Source organism: Balaenoptera musculus, chromosome 14 (genome assembly GCF_009873245.2).
Source record: "Balaenoptera musculus isolate JJ_BM4_2016_0621 chromosome 14, mBalMus1.pri.v3, whole genome shotgun sequence".
NCBI classification, from domain to species: Eukaryota; Metazoa; Chordata; class Mammalia; order Artiodactyla; family Balaenopteridae; genus Balaenoptera; species Balaenoptera musculus.
In genome coordinates this window covers 85,991,399-86,014,895 of record NC_045798.1, presented here as the reverse complement: position 1 = coordinate 86,014,895, position 23,497 = coordinate 85,991,399, and the positions used below count along the sequence as shown (strand labels likewise).

The 23,497-nt window shown below is 38.7% G+C and overlaps 1 protein-coding gene across 1 annotated transcript in view; it reads right to left on the bottom strand.

Annotated features, from left to right (window-relative positions):
• The window catches only part of C14H18orf63 (chromosome 14 C18orf63 homolog), a 29,337-nt gene extending 21,433 nt beyond the window's left edge, over positions 1–7,904 (bottom strand). The window contains exons 1-5 of the mRNA XM_036823903.1: positions 7,771–7,904; positions 5,657–5,735; positions 3,645–3,701; positions 1,744–1,855; positions 736–777 (exon numbers count right to left, since the gene is read on the bottom strand). Coding sequence (XP_036679798.1) covers positions 736–777; positions 1,744–1,855; positions 3,645–3,701; positions 5,657–5,735; positions 7,771–7,904 — 424 coding nt within the window. The remainder of the gene's footprint in view (positions 1–735; positions 778–1,743; positions 1,856–3,644; positions 3,702–5,656; positions 5,736–7,770) is intronic.
• Positions 7,905–23,497: the final 15,593 nt, after the last annotated feature.

Sequence of the window (23,497 nt, the reverse complement as noted above, 5' to 3'; positions counted from 1 at the left end):
TTCATCCAGAGCTAAAGCACAGTGACTGCCACTGTCCAACATAAACATAAAACCAGAGCAAGGAGGGCAAATAGGCTTCAGCTTGAAAGTCAACTCAGAGCAAATACTCTGTGGATTGTAGGTGCTAGTCCGAGATTTAAGGCTATGGCCAAATGGTGGTAAAAGCTACCATGATTGACAATAATGTCTACTTGGCTCAGGATTTCCCCCTATCTGCTATCTCTGGACTACTATTTAGGAACATGTCTACCTGCAATACAACCATGCACATCAATGAAAGAATTAGATTAAACCATATTGTAAACTGTGTATTTTAGATCATCTGTGTCTCTTTAGACAATATTTTTTTTTAAGAAGAAGAAGAATCATGTACTCAAAAGAAATAAAGTTCTTACTTACAACAGTACTAAAGAATTCTTATGATATAGCTCTGGAAACTATACTTTATAAATGCCTGCAGAATTAAACCCCTTTTGGGTCACAGTTTTCTTTAAGTAGAGAAATTAAAAATATAGCTTTCATTCCAATTAAGAGAATTTTTTTTCTTATGTAAGTAGAACGTATATTTTGAACCAGAGGTGATTTCCTGAGTAAAACTGTGATTATAACAATATATGATTAAATTCTGATATAACCTAATCATCAAGATTTTAACAACCTAACCATCTGTACCATTCTTTAAACAACTGTTATTATATTAATGTTTTAACTATTAACTTACGTATTTTTACTTACCAACAGCACTTTGCTTTCCCATCTGAGAAAGAAATTCTCTTCCTTAAAAAATTCATAGGATATGCCATATTATTAAAACTTATAAATCATGCTTAATATAACCTTTTTATGTAAAATTATCAAAGCTATGGAAAATGCTTTAAAATACAGTTTTAGGGACTTCCCTGGTGGCGCAGTGGTTAAGAATCTGCCTGCCAATGCAGGGGACACGGGTTCGAGCCCTGGTCCCGGAAGATCCCACATGCTGCGGAGCAACTAAGTCCATGTGCCACAACTGCTGAGCCTGCGCTCTAGAGCCCGTGAGCCACAACTACTGAGACTGCGTGCCACAACTACTGAAACCCGTGTGCCTAGAGCCCGTGCTCCGCAACAAGAGAAGCCACGTCAGTGAGAAGCCAGCGCACTGCAACGAAGAGTAGCCCCCGCTCACCGCAACTAGAGAAAGCCCATGCGCAGCAATGAAGACCCAACACAGCCAAAATAAATAAATGAATAAATAAATAAAATTTTAAAAATAAATAAAATGAGGTTTTATATGAATATCTAATGACAATTCAGAGAAAAAATATAATCACTCAAAAAGTATCTCTTCAATTAGAAGGACAGAAATACCCAGTTCTTCCCTCAAATATTTATTCCTGGTATAAAATATTTAGAAAACAGTTAGATCTCAACACAAAATTCGAACAGACTTTTGGGTCCAACAATACTGGTAATTTGTGTTCATTTTATTATAATGCTCCATAACTTATATTTATTCTTCTTTAAATGTCAAGTATTCTATAATAAAAACATTTTTTTCTAAGAAACACTAGGAGCCCTCTGGATATAATCACAAAGTAAGGACATGACACTTATGTTGATGTGGGCTTGCTTGAGAATGCTTGGTTGGGGCTATGCTTTAAGAACCATTCCCTAAAAATAACATATCTTAAAATTAAAAACACATGTACATAATAGCAGTAAGCTAGTTCAGAAAGCCCCAATGACTGAAAGAGATAAAGTCACCTTGCACCAAGAGATGGCCAGCTTTATTCCAGGCTGGAGCAAGTCTAGCTGTGAGTGAATATGAAAGGCAGTTTTGAAGAATTACAGGAATTACTCGTTGTGGAGCCTCCACCTAAAATATTAAAGCACAAAATATGGGCAAGTTCACAGCAATTGTTATGTCCCTATAAACTCAGAGAAAAATGTCTGTGTGTTTAGATCACCGCCTGACAAACTGGGCTATCCTGGATATAAGTTATAGTCATCACTACAGCTAATCCTACCTGGTTCTAAAATTAAAGAAGTGTTAAAATATATTCACTTTGAAACTATGACTATAATGGGCAAATTCTACCTGCTTATCCTGGCTCAATAGCCTAAATTTTTGGAGCTCCGGTGCTAGGACCTTAAACCTTACTTTGTATTTTGCTGTACACAAAGGAAACAAGTCCAGAACTATATCGTAATATTTCTCATTATGTTTCACTCTAGTTCAATATCAGAAAACAATTAAATATTTACATGGGCACACATGCAACCAGCAGAGTATCTCTACTTGTACAGAATTTTTAATGATCAGATGGGAAACTCATGAGTACCCCCAGCATATTGATTAAAGAGGGTTTCCAGGCTGCAGTGCAGGGAGGGGGAATCCTGGAAGAGGCAGTGGGCTCTGTGGGTTGAGCAGACAGAACTAAGAGTCCAGGGAGGCCAAAGGAGCTAGAGTTTGGGGGTTAAGTATTGAGAGAAGAGAGCTGCATAGAGAGAAAACTCTGAGATCAGCGGAGTCCCTCCTTGAGTATTCAGTTGCATATGGAATAGCACACGCATATGAGGAAACTTCTCAGGGCTGTTTGCTATACAAACCTCCTTACAAATGTAGCCCAGAAGAAAACACTGCCATTGCCTTTGCTAGCATGTAGAAAAGTGAGCGAGCCAAAGATAACTGTCACCCAATAAGTAAAAAGAAGGGAATTATTTCCTACTTTAAGATTCCTGAAGGCAGGAAGTTTATCTGGTTCACAGCTTTATCTCCAGAAACAAGTAAAGTGCTCAGTATATTATAGATGTGCAATAAATATTTGCTGTGATTATTATCATGTAGAAAATATCTATATAAAGAAAAATTGAGCATAATCACGAAGGCTCCACAAGGGTGGGAAAGAATACTGCCTTCCCACAGACTGTAAATGATGGCTAAAACCAGCTTTCAGGTTATTCAAACATTTCGCAGGGAACTGCAAAGAATCTCCGGGTACTGTTGAGATCTTATCCTCCTCCTAGAATTTAAAGAAAGCATCTCATCTTGGAGATGACTAAAAACCTCATTAACCCGAACCTCACTAGGTCTAGGAACAGAGGCCAGCAGTGATGCCTGGATGGACTGCTAGAATAACCAAGGATACAGTGCCTCAGAGATCAATGCAGAGACATGAAGGGAGCTCCAGCAAAGTCTCCACGGCCTGAGTAACTGAGACATGACAGGTGCTCAACTCCACGTATTCATTTTTTTTTCTTGCTAAGATCCAGATACTCACCACCACGGAAAATACAATCTATACTGTTTTGTTCCCCTACTTATTAGCTATATGACTGTGGACAATATTTTCACCTCTCTGGGTTTCATTTTCTTCATCTGTAAAAATGGGGATATTCACTTCTTGGAAGATACAGATGATAAGTGAAATTATGCCACATAAAATGCCTGCAAGGAAGTACCCAACAAAATTAAGACTCTTCCCCTCTTTCTCTACTAAATGGGCATAAAATAATTGTTCTGGGAAAAAAAAATGTTGGGTTCTTTCACATGCATAGCAATAACTTATGAGAAAGATACTCTAATTTTTGTTTACTGACAAAAGAAGTTGAATACAAAATCAATATAAACAACATCTGGAATTATTATCCTTTTTAAAACTTACCTTAGCTCCATATTTTTCAATATAGGCATTAAGTTTTCCAGCTTTATAAAATGGTATCTATTAAAAAAATCCACATTGATAAGAAGGACTTAACATAAATATATTATTAAATAATGCACTACATAAAGAATTTAAACATTATAGAGCAGAGCAAAGCAGAGGGCCATCATCCTAACAGTTTCTATGCTCAGGAGAAAGAAGTAGGTAATAATCATTCTCTTCCTGAAATAGAATCTGTGGGTACATTCCAAAGTGAGGAAAGCCTTTCTGGGAGTGACCTGAATCCAGAAACCATATAAATGAAAAGGCCAATAAATTTCGTATAATAAATATTTAATATCTTTCTTAATAAACAATAATTTCTTAGACGTGAATAAGGAAAATGGACACAAGTAGAAGATCAAGAGAAAGTTCAAAAGGCCAAGGTGTTCCAACTAACCAATGAAACAGAAATTAAAAGAAGATATTATTGATATTTTTAACCTAACAAATTGGCAGATATGCAAAGACTGCTAATATTCAGTGTTTGTGAGGATGTGGAAATATAGGTTCCCTCATACACTATTTATTAAATGTAATCTAGTCCAAGCTTTTCAGAGCACAATTTAGCAGCATGTAGATTATAGTTTAAAAGGTACTGCAATCCAACCTCTAAGACTTTAACCCACAGAAACTACCAGATAAATAAAAATGATATAATTTCCACTTTCTGAAGCATTGTTTATAATAGCACAAGACTAGAAACTCAGATGAGCATTAGAAGGTAATAATTAAATTATTATATACCCATACAATGAAATATTTCACATCCTTAAAAATGAGTAAAATATACGTACTGACACAGAACAATACCCAGGCTGTTAAAGGGGAAATAAAAGGTAAGTTTCAAAATAGTATGTATAATAATCCCATTTTCTATTTTAAATATTTTTGTAAAAATTTTTACAGCATGTAATATCTTTGTAAGAAAGTAAAACATATTTTTAGATGGCAATTTTCCTCTTACTATTCTTGCTAAGATTAGGATACTAGAATTTACTAGAACGCTAAAACAATGTCCTCCTTGTTTCATAAATTTTTCAGATAGAAAAGAACACAAATAAGAGACTTTACTGTCTACTTGTTCACCGAAAGCTTGTCTTTCTTAAAAGCTACATTAAAGAGGAAAAGATAAAAGATGGACATACAACCATAAAACCTAGAAGAGAAATAAAAGACCTGAAGAAGATTTTGAATGGTCTATCAGCATTGTTATTAAATATTGATTTCACTGGATTCTGGGGAATTAAAATCTCAGAAAAAGAGGATTTTTCAGAAAGATTTTTGACAAAAATCTCAGGATAATATAATTTTTATAAAGATTCTTGGTACTTCATTTATCATTCCCAGTTATATACAGCACTGGAAAATATATTTCTTGTTCTAATTTTACTAAGAAAAAATTTTAATGAAATTTCCAAATTAAAAAAAACTATTGAGCAGGTGGTGGTATGATGAATTGGGAGATTGGGATTGACATATATACACTAATATGTATAAAATGGATAACTAATAAGAACCTGCTGTATAAAAAAATAAATAAAATAAAATTCAAATATTCAAAAGAAAAAAAAAACCTATTGACCTAAGTTCTTTAAAAACAATTGGAGATTTGCTGGAACAAGAAACTTCTTTTATATTAAATGTAATTCTAAAGAATAAAATATAAGAAAAGGATTAAGTCTGTGCTATCTTAAAAATTATGCTGTAACGTATTTTATTCATTGATAATCTTTATCTTAACATTAATGACAGGGAAAACTAAATATTAATTTAGAGCCACAAAAATGGATCTTAAACATCAGGTATATCAAAGTTAAAGTCTGTTAATGGTTTGATCAACCTACAACACAACATAATTTGTCTTCATAAACCATGTTCAATTTGAGCTATAATTAATACCTGAATTAATGTTTATCAACATTGCTCCCAATAATTAGTAATAATACATTATAAAATGTTAAAATACTAACCGCCATCACCACCCAAATTTGGGTAAATATTTCAGGTACAGGTGATGTCAGGATATCTTGGTGCAAAAACAGCAATTGCCTGTGGAGATGAAATGTATTAATTTTAAAGTGGACTGCCCACTCTCTGTTTTTACTTTACCAGAACATTTAAAAATTGCTTAGTTCCAATCAAAAGCTTAAGTTTCTTCTAGCCAAGGACTGTATTATAGATTTCTGTATCTCTCCCCACGCTTAGCATGTTACCTTGAACATTGTAAGCAATCAGGCAAGATTTGAATTAAGAGAATTATAAAGTTTTAGATATATTAATATGAAAACTTGTCCATGCATCTGTTTCCTAACTCCTTTCATCTGTGAACCAAAATTTCTCTTTAATTTTATTTATTTATTTCGGCTGCGCCAGGTCTTAGTTGCAGCACGTGGGACCTTCGTTGCGGCACGTGGGACCTTCGTTGCGGCATTCGGACTCTTAGTTGCAGCATGCAAACTCTTAGTTGTGGCATGCATGCAGGATCTAGTTCCCCCACCCGGGATCGAACCCAGGCCCCCTGCATTGGGAGCGCAGAGTCTTACCCACTGGACCACCAGGGAGGTCCCCAAATTTCTCTTTTAAAACTTCAATTCTATCTTAAGTATAGACTTGAAAAAGTCTAACCACTGTGAAGAATCCAGCTCTTTGAATTCCTGTTTCTCCCATTTTCCTTTTTTTTAATTTTTAAAGTAGTGGTCAGAAGCACTGGAGGAAAGAGTCTAAGGATTCACCCACCAGCGAAGTTATCAACTACTTTAGTGTGAGAACTATTGACTAGATTCTTTTTCTTCAAAAAGGAATTTTTTTCCAAGTCAGAATGAAGTGGGTAGCGGTTTTATTTCAGTATTCAAAAGCCAAATGAACTTACAACAACAATCATTACAATTCAAGTTACCATCAATAATTTTGTTGGAAAAAATGGGAAAAACATAAAAGGGAATAGAGGTGGAAATGTAAAAATTCTCAAAATTATTAATCATCAAGGAAACAAATTTTAAAAACCAGGAGTGTGTGTGTGTGGGATTACATCAAAAAGTGAGATGGGTCAATCTGTTTCTGGTGGCCTCGTCTTTGTTGGAACTGTGGTGCAGCAGGTACGTGCTTTTGCAAGGCCTGCCTTTGTCTGACACAACCACGGCTCTGCTCTCTCGGTTCCAGCCTCTTTGTCAGTGATTGGAATGATGAGTCAAAACACCCCTCTCTATGGGCATGACCCATATGAGGGTGAACAGCAAAAAATCTCTCGTAAGGTTTTCTACTTATTTGTTTCCCAAAGGGGTCACAAGTGAATGCTCAATGGGTATCAAATTGTACCTTAGCAGGAAGGGTACAGACTCCTGGCTGCACTTGAGTGGGAAAATATACAGTGGGCAGAAGAAAAGTGTTATAAATAAGAGCAAAATGGAGGACACCCCAAGAGTGTCTTATTTCCGGCCACTAGCAATCTTATACGTGTTTGTTCCTCTCCAAGAAATTCAGTTACAGATATAATATTGTTACGTATTCTAAGAGTTCTTTTTTGAATGTCTCAAACAATTTAAGGGACTAATACATGGTGGGTCCTCAGTAATCACAGTGTTACACTTTAGGCTTCAACTAAGCTGTTTTTCAAAGACTATCCTGGGTCAGATATTTCAAGATAGTTCTTGGAGAAATACTCTTCAGAAATACTCTTATATCAACCTGAAAATTTAAAAATTATATTATTCTAAAATGTTTACAGTATCTCCTAAAGTGCTTCATAAACAGCAGGTACTTCATATATATTTATTAATTACTATCTCTATGTTTTGGGAGCCTGATTTAATTCATCAATGTCTATAAAATATTTAAATTAAAATATCACACAAGAAGCCGCAAATATAAAAACTCAACAGTGAGATAGTCTATCTCAAGTATTTCAAGTCCTCCCCTAAATGTAATTCAATATACCTGATTAGAACAAAACTGAATTCCTTTATTTCAAAATTATATAAACAGATTAAGTAAATGAGTATTTTGCTTTAGAGGAGATACTACTAAAACAGCTCTTAAAGGTCTCAAAAAGTTTATGAAGTCTTAGTTATACGATGTGTTTTTTTACCTGCATATCTTCACCTGGGTGCTCCTCATCTCAGTATCTGCCACTCCATTACTCAATATTATCCTGACAGCACAGAGTCTGTGTAAATCTGGAAGTGTGATGAAGAACAGTGACTGCTGCGTAGAGTCATTCATACTTTCTTGTTGACTGAATGTCTCAGTAATCAGGCCTTTAAAAATAAACAACAATAAAAGGGTAGCAAACTATTTTACCAATAGGGTTTCAATACCAATCCATTACAGAATATTTGATATTGTGTTAGTATAAGATGATAAAAACAAGTTAGCAAACATCAGCAGTTAAATATCATTCACATTTTACCTTTGAGGTTTTCTAATGATAATCTAGAATTTGGGGGTGGGTACAAGTTTTATAAGGATGTAATTCATATAACATACAATTCACCTATTTAAAGTGTACAATTAAATGGTTTTTATTATATGCACAGAGTTGCAACCATCACGATACATTTTAGAACACTTTTGTCACCCCAAAAATATAAGCTAGAATTTTAAACCTGCAGTTCTATACAACAAACAGAATAATTTGAGTACAAATAATACAAAAAATTCCCAGCAATGTGTATTAAATGCCTACTCTGTTCTGGGTACTAGATACTTTTCTACTATATTGTTTTTATTTAACAAATTCCTTCTAAAGTTTCTGGCTATTCTTAAGTTTCATTTTGTTTTCAGGAAAATGAAATCTTTCCTATGACAAGAATAATAATAATAAAAAAAATCAAAATGTATAGCAAAGTCTTCTGCTGTTTCAGGTTATCTCTATAAAGCACTTCAAAGTTGAAGAATATATTTTCATTATTTTACACGAAAGAAAATGTTTACTGAGATCTCTAAATTTTTATCTAGTTTCCTTTTCCACTAATTATCTGGCTTTCAAACTTCTACGTGGGACACATTTTAGAGTTGATAATTCACAGGGCATACCTTTGGAGTCTATCTTATGTACGACAGAAAGGAAAACTGCAATGTAAAAGTAAAGCATATAATCTAAGCTCAATTTCTCTAGGGCACACAAATACATCCAGGGAAGGTAACTGGTATTCTAGTACTTCAAACCTTTAAACACCTACATATTTTCTCTCTTTAAGAAGAAAAGTAGTAACATATCAGTCCTGGAACCTGGAGTGTGACCAGCCTTAGGTCTGATCTCAGTAACCAAATGCCTCTGTGGTGCCACTGGAGGAATAGTGGCAATGCCCTTCTGCTCCCCACACATCTTTCTCACTCAAGCACCACAGTGCTCGAAATTTTCATCATTAAAGATCACTTAGGTTCTTTTAAAAGTGGAAGTACTCTTGGAAATGATTAACACAAACAAAGTCACGCAAGGTGTTAAATACCTAATCAAGATGATTTCTGATATTAAAAATAGAAACAGTCCTTCCTTCTCTCTGCTTTTCTACTCTCTCTCCTATGTAAATGCTTACTGTTGTGAAATTTTTTTTAAAAAATGAAGTACAGGGCTTCCCTGGTGGCGCAGTGGTTAAGAATCCGCCTGCCAATGCAGGGGACACGGGTTCGAGCCCTGGTCCCGGAAGATCCCACATGCCGCGGAGCAACTAAGCCCGTGCGCCACAACTACTGAGCCTGCGCTCTAGAGCCCACAAGCCACAACTACTGAGCCCACGTGCCACAACTACTGAAGCCCACATGCCTAGAGCTCGTGCTCCACAACAAGAGAAGCCACTGCAGTGAGAAGCCCGCACACCGCAACAAAGAGGAGCCCCTGCTCGCCGCAAATAGAGAAAGCCCACGCGCAGCAACGCAGACCCAACGCAGCCAAAAATATAAATAAATAAAATAAAATAAAAATGAAGTACAAAGTTCCAAGACCAACACAATCTACTTCACAGTTCTGCTAAAATTCACTTCCTCTGAAGCGTTTTAGTAAAGGGCATCAATAATAAATAAAGTAAAATATAAAACAAAGAACTGATTATGGCTTGGGCCCAGAGGTACAACCGTGCATATTTTAATGGAAATAGGTCAAAGAAATGGGCGAAAGTTAGGGATTTGTTACTTCCATTTCTAAAACACATTTCCCACTAAAATTACTTTCTGCCTCGCTTTTCCTTTAAATACCTTCCAGCAAAGTCACCAAGAAATTCCTGTGAGTGGTCCTGCCCATCTCGTCAATCTTCCCAGAGTGCTCGGAAAATTGTATGTAAACAACACTGCCCTGTTCAGGAATAGGTGAGAATTTAATTTTACTGTTTAGAACTACATTAAAACAATTTTTTTTTCAGTTCATAATTGGCAAAACTTACAAATTAAAAGTTTGTTTTCCTTCCCTAGATTGTATACGAACTGTAATGTTAAGGCCTGGAACTCGGATATACTACATATAACATATACGGATGAACTGTTAATTAACATACTGATCAGAGACTAGCATCTTTCACGTCCAAGCTGACAAATGGAAAACTTGCTGACTCCAAAATAAAATTTTGACCACATTTCTGCCTTGGTGAAGTGTTACCAGTAAGGAACAGGTACCTAGAAGATTCTCCATGTGATGACTCAAAAACCCCAGGAGACCCAAACTCGCTGTGAACGCCCAGGCTGTGAGGTCTAAGCAACTTTCAGCCCCTCTGGAGCTGCAGTTTCTCCCTCTGTTGGGGCCCTCGGTGGGAAACAGCCTGCCTGCAGGTCGGATTCCTGCTGCCCCACCGATGGCTTCCAAGGTCAACAGGCCAGTTTCGCCCCCGCACCGCCGGGCCCCGTCTTCGTAACGCACAGCATGGCGGTTCTATAAGTTACCGATTAAATAAGGTGCCCTACTATTGGAACCTGTGGACCTTCGTGAAAGAATGACTCTTTGTTCCTTTCCTTTTTCCTTTTCACAAGCTAGAACTAGCTCTTCAGCACGCGCGTCCTGTCAAAGCAACGCCCTCAGAGCCGTCGCCCCCTGACGCGAACGCACGAGCCTCCCGGTGAGGCGGCCCGCCCTGCAGCGACCTCCCCCGCTCGCCCTCTCAGTCTCTGGCTCAGACAAGAAGCTGGTCTCCCGGGTCATGGCCTCCTCACCTCAGTCTCCCGCGCCTCGGGCCCGCGCTCCTCAGCGTCTTCCCGGCGGCTCTGAGGTACCGCTCCCAGCATGCCCCGCGATCTCAGCCGTTCCCTCACGCCTCCCCCAGCCAGCGCTCCCAGCCTATCCCGAGAACCCCCAGAATGCCCCGCGCGCCCCGCGACCCCAAGCGTACCCCCGAGCGCTCCCAGAGTGCCCCGCGCGCCCCAGTTTTTCCCGCCAAAGCTTTTGGCGGCCTGCGCTGTTCTGCCGGAGCCCGTGGTTCCCCGAGAGAAGAGCCGGCGTTGGCCCCGGTGTGGCCCGTCTCGAGGCCCTTGCTGTCTTCCAGAGAGAGGTAGGATGCATCCGCGCGGTATGGCCGGTGGGGAGCCACAGGTGCCGAGCCCCGCGCTCGCTGCACTGACGGGCTGTCCGGCCTCATGCGCAGGGCGGCCCTTGGATCCACTGAATGTCTGGCGGTGGAACTTCCTGAGTGGGGCGCCCTGCAGCGTGGCGTGGAGCGGAAGCCCGGCGCAAGGGCTAGTTCCTAGGTATTTATTAAGCGCCTGCTGTGTGCCCGGAGCTTTTCTAGGAGTCACTGATGGAACATTGAACTAAGAGCAGTCCCTGTCCTCCTGGAGCTTACATTTTTCTTGAGGGTTGGGGGATAGATTAATACGATAAGTGTGCAAAATGTCGGTCTGGAAGATGGTGATAGGTGCGCTGGGACAGGGAGATGGAGTGCCGGGAGAGGCCCTTTCGGAGGTCGCGAGGCCTCATGGAGAAGGTGACATGTAGGACAGAAAGGAGATGGGAGTGGGCGGCCACACGGAGGTCGGGGGATGTCGGGGGAGGACGTTGTAAGGGAGGGAATCGCGAGTACAAGCAGAAGGCCTGAGGCAGGCGGGAGGCTGACCAGCTGGCTGCAGTGGAGCTGGAAGGAGAGGTAGGGACGCGAGGCCGGGAGGTTAAAGCGGGTCAGACAGTGTTAGGCTTGATAAGCCGTGTGTTTTGTAACGGGCGCACCCAGGCGCTGTGCTGAGAATGGCCTGAAGGGAACAGAGGGACAGAAAGGAGAGCAGCTAGGAGGCAATGGCAGTGGTCCAGGAGAGGGAAGATGCGGCTGGGATCAGGGCAGAGGCAGTGGAGGTGATGAGATGGGATTGCACTGTGAAGATCCTTTGAAGTTAGATCTAATAGGCTGTGGATATGGATTGATGTGGAGTCTGAGAGTTAAGCATAGCTGCAGGGTCTTTGTACTGACTTGGGAGGATGGGGTTGCCATTAACTTAAGGGGAAGACTGGGAGGAGAAAGTTTGTGGATGAAAATAAGAGAAGGTCAGTTTTGGGACACGTTAACTTTGAGAAGTGAAGAGGAGGAGTTCTGGGGAGAGATCTGTATGTAATAGATGGTATTTAAAATCATGAGACCAGAACAGATCTGGAAGAGAGTGAAAGGGTAGAAAGAAAGAAGTCCTCACACTGAATCCTGGGAGACTCCTGTATAAGTTCAGGGAAACGAGGAGGAGGAAGCTCATGGGTGGAATGTCAGGAGATTTTTATCAAGTAAGAGAAGATTTGCCACTTTTCAACCTCACATCTTACCAGGTTCGAGAAGTTATACTATGAAAGAATGAGGTTTTGTATTGTGTTTAATGTTTGATCTATTAGAGTAATTTACTTATTTTATTTGAAAAATGAGTTTTGGCAAAGAGGAATGCTTTTAGATATCCTAACTTGGTAACGAAGTGCTCAATACTTACATATTGTTTGGTTACTTATAACCACAACTGTGAGATTGTAGTAAAGGTTGGTGAGTAAAATCAGCCTCCTATGACAAACAGTTTACATCAAACATCGAAGTACTAAATAGTCCAGTTCTCTTCACGTAAAAGGTGAAATGTATGGCTTTTATTTGGATCTTGATTTAAATAAACTATAAAAACTATTTATGAAACAGTTAGAAATTTGCATACTCTATATTTAATTGTACTAAGGAATTATTTTCTAGATGGCAAAATAACATCTAAAGATAATACTTATAAGATCCTTATTTCACAGACGTATAGAAGTATTTATGGATGAAATGACATATCTGGGATTTGCTTTAGAATGATCCCATGGGAGATGAGGGTGGTGACAAAGAGGTAACAGAATTGGCCATGTTTTGATAATTGTTGAAAATGAGTGAAGGTTCCTATTATTATCTGTGCTTTTATGTATCTTACTATCTTCTCCACTTTTGTGGTGTGTTTGAACTTTTCTATAATAAAAAGCTTTTAAAAAACTTTTGTTTTTCAAAAGTAAAATAAAGTGAAGAGACAGGCCACAAGTTGGGAGAAGATATTTTCATAAAAGTAACCCACAAGTGATTAGTTTCCAGATTATATAAAGAACTCTAACGAATCAATTAGAGTAAGACAGTCAGTCATAGAAAAAAGCACTAAGGTCATGAACAGTTATTTTGCAGAAGGAAGAAAAAGGATGGCTTATAAGCCTATGAAAAGATATTCAACCTCATTAATTATTAAATCTAAATAAGACCACAACGAAATACCATAGTATTGGCAAAATTCTAAGGGTTAGTAAAGATGCAGAATAAGATCTCCATACACTGTTGGAATGTAGGAATGTAAATTTGAAAATAATGTGATGTAATCTTCTGAAGTTGAATATTAACATACCCTTAGACTTAGAAATTCCTTATATACACTTCCCCTAAAGAGACTCTTACATATGTGCACCAAGAAATATGTTTGTAGCAGCATTGTTTGTTGAATAAAATAAGTAAATGCAAAAAACAAACAAAATCCCAAGTGTTCAGGGACAAGGGAACAGATAGATAAATTGAATTATATTTACAAAATTGGATATTATACAGCAAAGAAAAAAAATAATGAACTACTTTTATATGCAACAATATGGATAAAACTTTCAAAATTAAAACGTGAACATATCATAAGTACAGCAGGTCCTCTACATACGAACAAGTTCTGTTCCAAGAGCACGTTTGTAAGTCCAATTTGTTTGTAAGTCCAACAAAGTTAGCCTAGGTACCCGACTAACACAATCGGCTATATAGTACTGTACTGTAACAGGCTTATAATACTTTTCACACAAATAATACATAAAAAACAAACACAAAAAATAAAGAAAACATTTAAAATCTTACAGTACAGTACCTTGAAAAGTACAGTAGTACAGTACAACAGCTGGCATCCAGGGGCTGGCATCGAGTGAACAGAAGAAGTTGCTGACTGTAGGAGTGAGAGGAGGTGGGAGATGGTAGAGCTGAAGGATCGTCAGCAATAGGAGACGGAGGGCAAGCTGCAGTTTCACTCAGGCCTGACATTAATGGCATAGGTTCTGGTTCCTTGCTGGATTTAATTCTGTCTACCCTCTTGGAAAATGATCCAGTGATGTCTGGGTAGTAGCTCTTTTTTTCTCGTCATAGATGACAGTAATACTGGATTGCATTCTGAATGGCTGTTGCAACCTTCGTGTACCATTCTACGTTTGGGTCCTGTGCCTCAAAAACTAACATTGCCTCCTCAAATAAAGAAAATCCCCTTGCCATTTCCTGCGTCGTGAATCTCTTCGGTTCTTCAGTTACTTCTTCTTCCTCTTGTCTCTCTTTGTCCTTTCTCTGAGCCTCCAATTCCATCGGGTCTTCATTAGTAAGCTCCTTGTGTTGCACAGCAGCAGTACCGTACAGTAAAGTACACAAAAGCACAACCACTTGTAGAGGATGCACACACGTGACAATGTACGCCAGACACGTGAACTAACTTACGTGACTGGACACGTGAATGCACGTTCGCATCTTTGAAAGTTCGCAACTTGAAGGTTTGTATGTAGGGGACTTACTGTAGACACTTAGACGGTTTTTCGAATTTTTTTCGAAAATGACCACCCTTATATACCTACCACCCAGATCTAAAGATAGAACATTACCTGTATCCAGGAAGTACTCCTCATGCCCTCTCCCAGCCACTTACCCACTTCCTCTAAGGTAACTACTGTCCCAGCTGCTAACACCATACATGCTTGCTTTGAAAACTTAATGGAATCATACAACACAAACTCTCTTGTGTATAGCTTCTTTTGTAAATATTATATTCATGAGATTCAGCCATATTGTTGAGGGCAGCAGTATTTTATTCATGTTCGTTGCTGGATAGGATTCCATTGTGTGTATATATTTATCCTTCCTGAGGTTGAAGGACAATTTGAGTGCTTCCAGTTTAGAATTATTATGAAGAATGCTGCTAAGACCATTCTTGTTCTTTTGTTTTGTATTTCCTTCTATTCAATATGGATGAATTTTTAAAACATAATTTTGAATGGAGAAGAAAGTTCCAGAAGACTACATACAGTATAATCCTATTTTTATAAAGCTCAATAGTTCTCCAGGAAAGCTGAGTAAATTGTTTGTTGATATATCTATATGTGCAAAACTAATTTTTTTAATAGGCAAGGACATCATGAACACAATTCAGGATAATAATGATTTTGGGGAGGCAGAAGAATGGGATATGGGAGGAGCCCACTGTCCCCAAGTCAAGTGAAGGGTTCATTGGTGTTCATTTATAGTACTATGCTTCAAAATATATATGCACATCCATTTATATGTATAAAACATTACATCATAATTTTTAATTAACAAAAAACCACAGAATGTTATAGGGCCAGCAAGAATTTTCATCCAGGGAAAAACTTTCCTCACAGGATACATTTTGATGACAAGCTTGTGGGCAAGATTATTCAATTTTCCAAGTATATGAGTTACTTAAGTTTCCCTTTATCTCACTCACAGGCATTCAAGATGGGAAAGAATGCTCTTAAGGATTCCACCCACTAGTTACCTGTATGTATCTTTTACAAAGATTAAGATTCTTGCATTGTGTTAAATCATGTTTAAACTGTTAGGACATGCAAAGATTAGCCCATACTTTGTGGGTAGCCAAGTACCACATGAAAATGAAGGTCATTTCTCAGAAGAACTACCTGGGGAAGAGTCAGATCTTTAGACGGGAAACTGGAACTAAGATGACAAGACCTAGATGGGCATTACGGCTGGGTTCAGCACGCACCTTGGCCTGGAATTCGAAGAACTGGGATGTCTAAGATTGTACTTATGGGTAGAGTATAATCATCTGCCCTCAAACATACAGAGGGAGACTGGGACTTGGAAGGGTCCCTAAAAAGGGTCCTCACTGGGTGTGCACCTCACAGTCATTTGAGATTTGACAATCAGACAGACTTTTTGAATTGGCATCACTGCTTCATTTATTTTTTATTTTTTTATTTTTTTAATAAATTTATTTATGTATTATATTTATTTATTTATGGCTGCATTGGGTCTTCGTTGTTGCGTGCAGGCTTTCTTTAGTTGCGTCGAGCAGGGGTTACTCTTCGTTGCGGTGTGCGGGCTTCTCATCGCGGCGCTTCTCTTGTTGCGGAGCATGGGCTCTAGGCGTGCGGGCTTCAGTAGTTGTGGCTCGCGGGCTCTAGAGCGCAGGCTCAGTAGTTGTGGCTCACGGGCTTAGTTGCTCCCCGGCATGTGGGATCTTCCCGGACCAGGGCTCGAACCTGTGTCCCCTGCATTGGCAGGCGGATTCTTAACCACTGTGCCACCAGGGAAGCCCTGCTTCATTTATTAAAGGTGAATGAACTATGTCAGGCTCTCATAGTGGAAAATTCTTTTAGGTTATCCTTTAGCAAAGTTCATTTGAATATTCTGGCTCTGCTGTAAGAAAGCAAAGAAAGGGCTCTTTTTTTTTTTTTTTTTTTTAATTAATTAATTAATTAATTTATTTTTTGGCTGTGTTGGGTCTTCGTTGCTGTGCGAGGGCTTTCTCCAGTTGCGGCAAGCAGGGGCCGCTCTTCATCGCGGTGCGCGGGCCTCTCACTATCGCGGCCTCTCTTGTTGCGGAGCACAGGCTCCAGACGCGCAGGCTCAGTAGTTGTGGCTCCCGGGCCTAGTTGCTCCACAGCATGTGGGATCTTCCCAGACCAGGGCTCAAACCCGCGTCCCCTGCATTGGCAGGCAGATTCTCAACCACTGCGCCACCAGGGAAGCCCAGAAAGGGCTCTTTATCCACACTTATGCCAGAGTGTCAAAGAGAGTAGCGTAGTGGTAGGCAGTGGGGAGTGGTGTCAGTAATCAGTGAGAGAATCAGGGAAAGAAGGATATAGAGGGATGCAGTTGCATACCTAGAAAGAAGAAACTTTTACTTCCTTCTAGCGTCAGCCTTAGAGGTCCTAGATGGTATTTTTATTTAGATAGGTAGCTGTGTTTCTGATATGGGGCTCCCAGCTTTCAAGAACTCCACTGCCCTCTCCATCATTCATGTTACTTGTACACTTATGTGGCTGCATTGAACACCTTAGACTGGTGTTAGGTCCACACACTCATTCATTTTAAACTATTTTCATGCTGCTGCTGCTGCATTTAGCTTCTTTTCCCCAGTTTCCTAGACTGAGAAAGAAATAAAACAGTTTTACTTTTTGTAGTGTTACCGAGCCAGGTTTGTTTGTCTGACATGCAAGCCAAACGCTGAGACCCTGAGGTTTGCAGCAGAGAAAGGGTTTATTCTTTAGGCCACCAAGTGAGGAGATGGGAGAACAAATCTCAAATCCACTTCCCCAAAGGCAAGGAACTTGGGATATTTATGGAATAAAGCTGGGGTGTCAGGAGCACGGGGAGTGTGAGGAAAAGTAATTAGAGACAAGAAAAAGGTGAGATAATCGTCGTTGGGCAACTAAGCTACAGGCGTCTTCTTCGGAAACGTGCTCAGAAAATGGTGGCATTAGCATGTTCTGAGGGAGGAGTTTTTGGCCTTCTGACATGAGACATTTTTGCCATCTTAAGCAGTCTTAACTGTCTGGAGCTTGAACTGGACATAGCTGACTCCAAGTTCCTAATAAACAACTTGGGCAAACATCTCTTATTATTTGGGCTGACACTTGGAGTACATGCAAGTTTTTGTAAAAACAATTAAAGCAAGCTTGATCAGTGACAGCAAGTTACAGGTGTAATGGATCTAACTGATGATTACCAGCCCCCCCCCACCCCGTTTCAGTAGGTGTCCTGGGAAAAGTTAAAAACTTGGCTAATACTCTTGCTAGTGTCAGATAAATGAATCCACATTTCTCAGTATGATTATAGTGTAATTATGATTTTTCCAAGTACTCACATGCCATCTCCTATATCACATTTATACTATTATTCATTCAAAAACATTTATGGAGCATGTGCTGAGTGCCAGGCACTGTGCTAGGCTCTGAAGATACAGATGTGACTAACCATTCCTGTCCTTTAGGGACTCTTGGTCCAGTGAGAAAGACAGACATGTTGACCGATGATGTAGTGAGTGCATGATAGCCATGATTGGGGAATAAAGGAGCAGAGAGGGCGCTACTTGGAGGGGAAGGGTGTGGTCAGCACATGCTTCCTCCACAGTTGACTCCTAAGCTGAGTCAAGAAGGATCCTGAGTCCTTGGCCAGGATAAAGGAAGTAGGAGAAAGGAGGGAAGGAGAGTAAGAGGTAAGAGGTAAACTTAAGGTAAGAGGCAAAGGACAGGGCTTGAGCAAGGGTATGGAAATGAGGAAAGAATGCAGTGTGTTGGAGATCTAAAAATAGCTCACTGTTGCTAGGCCATAAGGCTTGAGGGGGAAATGACAAAGGATGAAGCTAGAGAGAGAGACAGATTTTGAATGATCTTGGATGTTCTGGTAAGGAATTTGAACTTTAGTTATTGGGAAACACTGGAATGTCTTAGGCAAATAGTGATATTATCAGATTTTAATTTTGGATCCATTACTCATGGAAGATGGGTCTGAGGAGTTCAAGACTAGAGGCAAAAGAGCCTGTTAGGAAGTTATTGTAAGCAGATAGGCAGGTAATCATGAAAGGCAAATCTGGGGCAGTGGTAGTAGGGATAAAGAGGAGAGACTGACCTGACTGATTCCCAAGCTTCTGACTTGGGTGACCTGATGATGATAACACTATCAGCTGTATTTCATAGAACTGTCTAGAACCCTGAAGCCTTTACAGAGTTAAATAGGATATCTGGAACTTTCCTTATCTATACCATTTTACTCTTGTTCTATTTACTTGTGCTGGAGACAAAAAGATTTTTAAAAAGAAGTTTAATATTGCAACCATGTACAATCAAACATCTAATCTTTTTATTTACCTGCTCCTACTTAAAGATGGACATACAAGGAAAATGTGCCTAAGACATATTTACAATAAGATGTCCTACATATAATTAACTTTTCTTTGTCTGAAGTTACTGAGGAAAGTTGCCCTACCTCAGCAATGAACTTAAGACCTTTGTATTGCCTTTGTGATGAGATATCTATTGTTTTCTGCTCATTTCTGCCTTTGCTATTCAATTGATTAGAGATTATCAACTGACATTCTGGTGTGTTATAAATATGCATGGATTAAGAAAAATTCAAGACATAAATGCTTTATTTAAAATGAATGAAAATTTTAAATATTTAGAAAATTTTGGATATTATTGCTAATAGATGGGGAATTGTTTGGAAATCAACTAAATAGGGTACACATACTAGAGATACAGATACTTTTAGAAGGGAAAAGTTAACCTATGCTAACATATTTAAAAGACATGGATTTGATACCAATTGTCCATGTAGATAATTTGATTTGGAGTCCATCTTTTTAGAGTGCCCATTTGTTAAGGGGGAACCTGCTCTCTATGGTTATGGCAAATATAATGATTTGTCAATGGGAAGGAAAGAGCTGATGAAGTGTTTCTTGTGCATTAGTGGCAGAAAGAATTAGAAAAGGAATAAAAAGTGTAATAATATTTGCTTATTTGTGCTTTATGTTAGAAGACTGAGTGCTTTCTACAGTATATTTTACCTGAGGAACTTTAGGAGTAGAGTTGGTTTTCTAAATGTTTATTAAAATTTCTTTGCTGGAGGGGAGGTCAGAAAGAGTTTATAAATTCTTATGTTCCTTAAATTTCTCAGGTTTGTTTGTTTCTAAATTTGCCTAAATTTACTTCACCTTGGAGCACCTTCCATGTAGGATGTTTCCTTATACCTGTGTTTTAGAATAAGGAAGTCTTGATTGATAATAGCACTTGCGAAAATCTATTGATTGCTTTCTATGTGCCAGACCCTGTGCTAAGCATTTTATAAGCAGTGGCTTAGATGAGTTAACTGATTGTCATAGTCATGCATTTGATAAGTTACTAATCCAGGGATAGGACCAGGTCACTGGCACCAAAGTTTTGTTTTAACCACTTATGGAGTTATTTGGAACTGGGACTGAAATCTGAAACAGTCTTGACGTTGGATTATAGAGGTAGCCATGCACTCAAGAGACTCATTGCTCTGCCAGAGTCACGGGGAGGTTCAGCAGACCAGGGAACTGTTAGGAAAATAGTATACATAATCTGGTTTACTATTTTTTTTTAAATATTTATTTATTTGGCTGCGTTGGCCCTTAGTTGCGGCACGCGGGATCTTCATTGAGGCATGCAGGATCTTTTGTTGTGGCACTAGGGCTTCTCTCTAGTTGTGGCATGTGGGTTTTTCTCTCCCTAGTTGTGGCGCAAGGGCTTAGTTGCCCTGTGGCATGTGGGATCTTAGTTCCCTGACCAGGCATTGAACCTGCATCCCCTGCATTGGAAGGCAGATTCTTTACCACTGGACCACCAGGGAAGTCCCTGGTTTACTATTTTTAAAGCGTTTAAGAAAGTTATAACACTAAATGCATGCATTTGGAAAGAGGAAAAGTCTCAATTCAATAATCTAAACTCTTACCCCAAGAGACTAGGGAAAAAAAAAAAAAAGAAACCCAAAGCAAGCAGAAAGAAGGACTCAATAAAGAGCAGAAATCAGTGACATTTAAAAAAAAAAAAAAGGAAAAACAATAGAGAAAATCAGAGACAGAAAGCTAGCTCTTTGAAAAAATCAATAAAACTGACAAACCTCTGGCAAGGCTGACAACAATAACAACAAGAAGAGTGGTCAAATTACTACTACCAGGAATTAAACAGAAGGATATCACTGCAGACGTTGCAGACATCAAAAGATAATAAGGGACAACTATGAACAACACTATACACAGATTTGACAATTCAGATGAAGTGGACCAATTCCTCGAAAAGTACAGACTACCACAACTCAGCCAGTATGAAACAGATCTGAATAGTCTTATAACTGTTATGGAAATTAAACTCATAGTTTAAAACTTCCTGAAAAATACATCTGCCAGCCCATATGATTTCACTGGAGAATTCTACCAAGCTTTTAAAGAAGAGTAATACCAATTCTACACATACTTTTCCAGAAAAACAGAGGAAAAGGGAATTCTTCACAACTCATTCTATGAAGCCAGTATTACTCTGATAGCCAAGCCAGACAAATACAATGCATAAAATGAAAACTACACACCAATATCTCTCATAAATATAGGCAGAAAATCTCTTAACAAAATACAATTCAGCAATACATAAAAAGAATTACATATCTTTTCATTAGGTGGTGTTGGGAAAGCTGGACAGCCGCATGTAAAGCAATGCAGTTAGAATACTCCCTCACACCATACACAAAAATGAACTCAAAATGGCTTAAAGACTTGAATATAAACAATGACATCATAAAACTCCTAGAAGGGAACATAGGCAAAACATTCGCTGACATAAATCGTAGCAATGTTTTCTTAGGTTAGTCTCCCAAGGCAACAGAAATAAAAGCAAAAATAAACAAATGGGACCTAATCAAACTTATAAACTTTTGCATAGCAAAGGAAACCATAAACAAAATGAAAAGACAACCCACAGGATGGGAGAAAATATTCGCAAACAATGTGACCAGCAAGGGATTAATTTCCAAAGTATACAAACAGCTCATACAACTCAATAACAAAAAAGCAAACAACCCAATCAAAAAATGGGCAGAAGACCTAAATAGATATTTCTTCAACATAGAGATGGATAATAAGCACATGAAAAGATGCTTAACATTTCTAATTATTAGAGAAATGCAAATCAAAACTACAATGAGCTATCACCTCACACAGGTCAGAAACAATACAAATAAGTCTACAAATAATAAATGCTGGAGAGGGTGTGGAGAAAATGGAACCCTCCTACACCATGGGAATGTAAACTGATGCAGCCACTATGGAGAACAGTATGGAGGTTCCTTAAAAAAACTAGAGTTACCATATGATCTTGCAGTCCTGCTGGGCATATATCCAGAGAAAACTCTAATTCAAAAAGAGACATACACCCCAATCAATATTCATAGCAGCACTATTTACAATAGCCAAGACATGGAAGCAACCTAAATGTCCATTGACAGATGAATGAATAAAGAAGTCGTATATGTGTGTGTGTATATATATATATATATATATATATATATATATATATGCACACACACATATATGTACAATGGAATACTACTCAACTGTAAAATAGAATGAAATTATGACACAGCAATATGGATGGACCTAGAGATTAACAACTAAATGAAGTCAGAGAAAAATAAATATCATATATCTATACATGGACTCTAAAATATGATACAAATGAACATATTTACAAAACAGAAGCAGACTCACAGACATAGAAAACAAATTTATGGTTACCAAAGGGGAAAGGGGGTGGGATAAATTAGGAGTTTGGGATTAGCAGATACAAACAATTATATATAAAATAGATAAACAACAAGGTCCTACTGTATAACACAGGGAACTATATTCAATATCTTGTAATACACTATAACGGAAAAGAATATGAAAAAACATATATATGTATGTATAACTGAATCACTTTGCTGTACATCAGAAACTAACACAACATTGTATATTAACGATACTTCAATTTTTTTTAAAAGCAAATAAAAAAAAGAATTATACATCGTAAGCAAGTGGGGTTTATTTCAGAGATGCAAAGCTAGTGCAGTATTTGAAAATCAGTGTATTCCATCATATGAAAAGGCTAAAGACTATTTGGAATGTTTGGGAAAATGTCTTTTCCATGGCCTTGCATTCCTATGGAAGAGGTAAGCAGGGGTACAGGAAGCTAACATTCATCAGCAGCTAGTGTGGAAGAACAGTGCTTAGTTTCTGGGAGGATGACCTACATGTGTAACCTGTTGTGTAGTTCTTTTTGGAATTAAATACCATTGCCGGAAAAGACCTTAATAAATATCAGACGACTTTTTAATATGCTGGAATTCTCTCCCCCGCCTTTTTAAAATAGAACATTTGTAAATCTTCCTATGGGTGCCCAGCTGGGGAGGTAACTGTTCCAGACTCTATTCCAAGAGCAATCAGTTATTTAGGATTTACCTTAAACAATATACTGTTGAGAATAGACAGGAGGCACTAATACAAGTACTCGCCTAGTCAGGGTCAATAGCGAATAACTTCAGAGCGACATACGTCCTACGCACATTAGGACGTTTTTGCTTTTATAGAACAATTTCCCTGTGTTTGTTTATCCTGTGAGAATGGGGCAGTTCTGGGGATGGGTCGGGCAATTACAGAGCACTGTTCTGGGCAGCACACTTGTTTTGTCGAGGCTAAATGAGGTAACTGCGTCTTTTAACGTCCACGAGGCTCGTTTACATCTCCTCTCACACTAACAGTCCACCCCGACACTCGCAGCGGAACGACTTTGTTACAAATTAACGCCCAGC